Raw genomic sequence first — 5,195 nt, forward strand, 5'->3', positions numbered from 1 at the left:
TTTCCCCAACTGCTGGAAAGTAAAGGTGGTTAGCACTAACATCTCCCTGTTCTTCAGACTCTGGTCTGGAAGCTGAGCAGGACTAGACAGGGCCGAGTCACGTAAGGGGGAAAGTAATGAACAATAACTAACAAATAAATAATAATTTTGGTTTTGATTACTTTTTGATTATTCTTCCAGCCCTACTTTCAAGCCACATGCAACTTTCTGCAACCAGCCAGTCTGTCTGATGTTTACATTCCAGTGCTACGTCATATTGGAATTTATGCCTACCCACGAGTTGCTCTCTAATCTGTGGAGCCAGTCAGTTCTTGTCTTCAGTCTTTTAAGATTCACACAGAACACCGATAACTACTAGCCTGATGGCTAAACTGCTGTCTCTGTCTACTCTTCAAAAGGACAGTTACATAAGGGAAATAACTTGAGCTGGAAGGTCAGTGAACACGTCGGGTCAGCAAAGGCGTCCACACTAGACCTGTTTTTAGCTTTCCCTGTCACATCATTTAAGGCCCCTAAGAAATATTTTTAACAGATGTGAGATGAGATAATGCTATCATCGTCACACAAAGGTTTCACTTTTAGTTTAAAGCACTGCTGTGCATTTAAACAGCCTCACAGAGCCAATTAAGCAAGGCATTATCTGCCTACTCAGGTTATAGGAAGCATTCTTTATCTCCTTTATCCCCTAGGCCAGTGTTAAATAACACATTTCTTAAAAGGCAATCTGTACAGCATATGATGCTCTATGTCTAGACACTCAACTCAGATAAGGGAAAAACTATCCAAACAAACTGCCTCTTGTGACTTTGTTTAGTCTGTCCAAATGGAGACCAAGCTCAAGCACACCTATTATACGTGACAGGATTTTCAAAGGTCAAAGTTTATTTATATAGCACATTTACAAACAGTCACTACTGCCCCAAAGTGCTGTACAGATACAGAGAACAGCATAAGATAAAAAGCGTAATAAATAGCCGAATGAAACCCTTCTAAAACAGAATATGCCAAAAACTATAAAAACAGACAACCGATAAAAACTATACTTAAAAACAACAACAATAAAATGTCACAGCTCAGCATGTGTTAAAAGCCAGTTTTTAAAAGTGATTTAAAGCTCTCAATAGTAGCTGCTCCAATGTTGAGAGGAAGAGAGTTCCAGAACTTAGGACCTGCTACTGAAAAAGCTCTGTCCCCTCTGGTTTTCAGTCTGGACCTTTTGGACAGTCTAAAAGCAGCTGGTCAGTGGACCTGAGTGCTCTGACTGGAGTGTGCAAAATCAGCATATCAGATAAATATGATGGTGCCAGCCCATTAAGAGATTTAAAAACAAACGATAAGATCTTAAAATGGATTCTAAAAACTGTTTTGCGAGAGGGGAGAGCGAGACAAAGACAACAAACAGACAAGAGGGAGAGCGTTACTCATTTACTCAAATCTTTGCTAATTTTCTTTTTGTTCTTGCTGCTTCCTCCTTTTCTCCTTTCAACCCCCAGGTGGTTTGATAAATCATTCTCCATTGTGATCTACAAGAATGGGAAGAATGGACTGAATGCAGAGCACTCCTGGGCTGATGCACCAACAGTGGCTCACCTTTGGGAGGTGTGTTGTCTGTTCATGGGCTTTTGTTGCTCTCACAAATGTAAAATTGCTGACCAGCATTTATCCCGCAGTCTGTTTTGTCATTAGTCAAGGAAGTGAAACAGTGGGGTATCACCACTTTGACTGACTTTCCAAGGAACTGCTGTGTTTAGAGAAGGATCACTAAAATAAAAATGCAATAATGATGACGCTGTAGTTGTCACCACAGCTGCTGCTACAGCTGTACATGGATATGGTAAAGATTCCAAGAAAACATCAAACAAAAAATAAAAACATCTGTTTCATGCAAATAGTGGAAAGAACAGACAGTGTCTGAAGACTGTTTTTTTTTTTTAAGAACAAATGCCCACCAATTGTGTGGGTGCCTGAAGTATGATGGAAAATGAAGTGGTTTGCTGGCACCATGTGGGCCTGCTGAAGTGCTGATCGGGCACTGAAGCTAAACCCTAAATGGGCTATTTTCTTGGCTGGGAGTGGAATTATTCTGAACCGATCCTTCACTTTTTTTTGCAGTACACCCTGGCCACAGATGCCTTCCAGCTGGGCTACACCGAGGACGGGCACTGTAAAGGTGAAGTGGACCGCTCACTACCCCGACCCCAGAGGCTCGCCTGGGACATCCCTTCAGAGGTACATACACCCTGCAAGAAGTGTGCATCTATTTAAACATTTCGCCTTCATTCAGTAATCTTCCCTGGTGTTATTACCTGTACAAGCTGTCACATGCTGCTGTGATTCACTTGAGGATGTCGTGTAGCCAACGCACTCAAACAGTACATCAGTACAGTCTGATTCCCTTCACAGAGTTACCTTCTTTAGTAGCAGGTCCTCTTCAGACCATGCTGACTTTTGGGGCTGTCCTGAGCAGTGTATTATGTAAGAGTGGCAGTAGAGATTATCTATCTATCTATCTATCTATCTATCTATCGTTCTCCCGGAGGATGACATGCAGCTGCATCCTGCACACAGAACAATGACAACTTTCCTCTTGTCATTCTTTTTTCTGTGAAAGCCACATAATAAATAACATAACTAGAAGCACGCCTTTATAAATCAGTCACATCACTTTGCTTACAGACAGGTTTTTTTTATTTCAGTTCCCATTCCATTTTATACATTATAATAAATCTTCACCTTGGACAATGATGGCAGGCCAGTGAGTAACAACATTCTCAAATCAGACCAGAGTCGTAGCATTTTTTTCTTTCTAAGCTATTAAAAAAAACCTTGCTATTAAATGATCTCTGCAGATGGTGCTAATGAATGCGGTTAGTGTTCAGTAATTTCCTGTCCATTAGCTGAAACCAGCCAACATTAATTTTATAATCAAGTCACAAAATAATGTATAAAGCTGAACCTTCCACAACAAAGCCATTGCTGTACTGATATGGCCCTACTGCCTCTCTTAGAGGCACAAGGGCGGAAAACAAATACAGCTATGATTTTGTAAGAAACAGTGGGGCACTTTTACATCTGACATACTCTGGGATAAAGTACCAAAAGGTTGTTTACAGGGTAAATGTCAAGACAAAGCGGAGTAGAAATCTAGACCACATGAGCGTGAAACCTATCCAGCTGTGTCTCGTATCTTATCTTACTTATAAAAATCTCAAAGCGGTCATTATAAGTCAGGTCTGTGACCTTTACTTTTAAGATCAGTTGATACAATAGGCTTTCATGTTCAGGTCAGCCATTTAGCAAGAATGCAAGTTTGTAATTTGATTAATAAAGTAACGTGAAATAGGTGTAGTGGTTAATGCCATTGTTAAGTTATGCTTAAAAATGCTCCAGTGTATTTTTCTTTGCACAAAGTGGCGGAGTTGAGGAGAACACTACTGGGACTGTTCCCAATGAACTTTTTACATGACACCAGGGAGGTGGACTTGATCAATTTCAATTCAAACAAGCACAAATTAAAGCATGCTTAACCTCTTCACCCATCTCACCAAGCACAAATTTATCTTTCTGTGGTATAAATTTGTGGTCAGGCGGCTATGTGTGCATGAGGATTTTTTGTCAAGCTGACGTGGTTGCTAAAACGTATACAGTCCCCTCCAAAAGTATTGCAACAGTAAGGCAAATTCCTTTGTTTTTGTTGTTCACTGAAGACATTTGAGTTTAAGATCAAAAGAGGAGTATGAGACAAGAGTTCAGAATTTCAGCTTTCATTTCCACATCTAGATGTGTTAAACAACTCAGGACAATACCACCCTTTGTTTGAACCCACCCATTTTTCAAGTGAGCAAAACTATTGGAACATGTGACTGACAGATGTTTCTTGTTGCCTTTTAGATTGACTGTCCAAACATTAAATAGCTCTGCATGACTAGTCTAAGTTTTCATCCTTGGTTCAAACCTATAAAGACTGCATTTCCTGTTAAAGAGGATAAACCAACATGAAGACCAGAGAGCTGTCTATGGGAGAAAAGCAAGCCACTGTCAAGCTGAGAAAAGAAGGAAAATCGACCAGAGCAATTGGACAAACATTGGTCAGAGCAAGCACAACAATTTGGAACGTCCTGAAAAAGAAACTACTGGTGTGCTGAGCAACAGACGTCCAACAGGTCGGCCAAGGAAAACAACAGTAGTTAATGACAGAAATATGGTGAGAGCTTTGAAGAAAACCCCAAAACATCAGTAAGTGACATCACCGACGACCTCCACAGTGCAGGGTGAAGGTATCACAATCCACTGTTGGAAGAACACTCAGAGAGCAGAAATATAGAGGCCACACCACAAGATGCAAACCTCTCATAATTTGCAAAGCAGTACAGAGATGAGCCACAAAAGTTGTGGAACACAATCTTATGGACTGATGAGACCAAGATTAATCTCTAGCAAAGTGATGGAAAGGCCAAAGTGTGGAGAAAGAAAGGAACTGCTTATGATCCGAAGCATTCAAGCTCATCTGTGAAGTATGGTGGAGGTCATGTCATGGCTTGGGCGTGCACGGCTGCTTCTGGAACAGGCTCATTAATATTTATTGATGATGGCACTGATGACGGAAGCAGCAGAATGAATTCAGAAGCGGACAGAAACATTTTGTCTGCCAATTTACAGAGAAATGCACTGAAACTAATGGGGAGGAAGTTTATCATGCAGCAGGGCAAAGACCCAAAGCACACTGCCAACAAAACAAAGGACTTCATCAGGGGGACAAAGTGGTTTAGACTGGCCAAGTCAATCAGCTGACCTTAACCCAACAGAGCTGCATTTCATCTCCTTAAGAGGAGACTGAAGGGAGAAACACCCTGAAACAAACAAGAACTGAAAGAAGCTGCGGTAAAAGCCTGGAATAGCAGCACAAATGAAGAATGCAACAGTTTGGTGATCGATGGGTCGCAGGTTTGAGACAGTTACTGCAAACAAGGGTTATGCCACCAAATATTAAATGTTATTTACTTTAAGATTATTTGTTCCATTACTTTTGCTCACCTAAGAATGCTGTGGTCTAATACAAACAGTGATATGTCCTGAGTTGTTTAACACATCTAGATGTGAATACCAGGAAATGAAAGCTGAAATTCTGAACTCTTGTCTCATACTCATCTTTTGATCTTAAACCCAAATGTCTTCAGTGAACAACAAAAACAAAG

At 40.7% G+C, this 5,195-nt stretch overlaps 1 protein-coding gene across 2 annotated transcripts in view; it reads left to right on the forward strand.

Moving 5' to 3' along the window:
• Positions 1-5,195, forward strand: part of cpt1a2b (carnitine palmitoyltransferase 1A2b) — a 63,939-nt gene that overhangs the window by 40,470 nt on the left and 18,274 nt on the right. For both annotated transcript variants that reach the window (XR_006828441.1, XM_046071297.1), the window contains exons 12-13: positions 1,494-1,599; positions 2,113-2,229. Coding sequence is in view for 1 of the 2 variants with exons in the window: in XM_046071297.1 (XP_045927253.1) it covers positions 1,494-1,599; positions 2,113-2,229 (223 nt within the window). In the remaining variant the exon portion in view is untranslated. The remainder of the gene's footprint in view (positions 1-1,493; positions 1,600-2,112; positions 2,230-5,195) is intronic.

The sequence above is a fragment of the Micropterus dolomieu genome, linkage group LG02, assembly GCF_021292245.1.
Source record: "Micropterus dolomieu isolate WLL.071019.BEF.003 ecotype Adirondacks linkage group LG02, ASM2129224v1, whole genome shotgun sequence".
NCBI lineage: Eukaryota > Metazoa > Chordata > Actinopteri > Centrarchiformes > Centrarchidae > Micropterus > Micropterus dolomieu.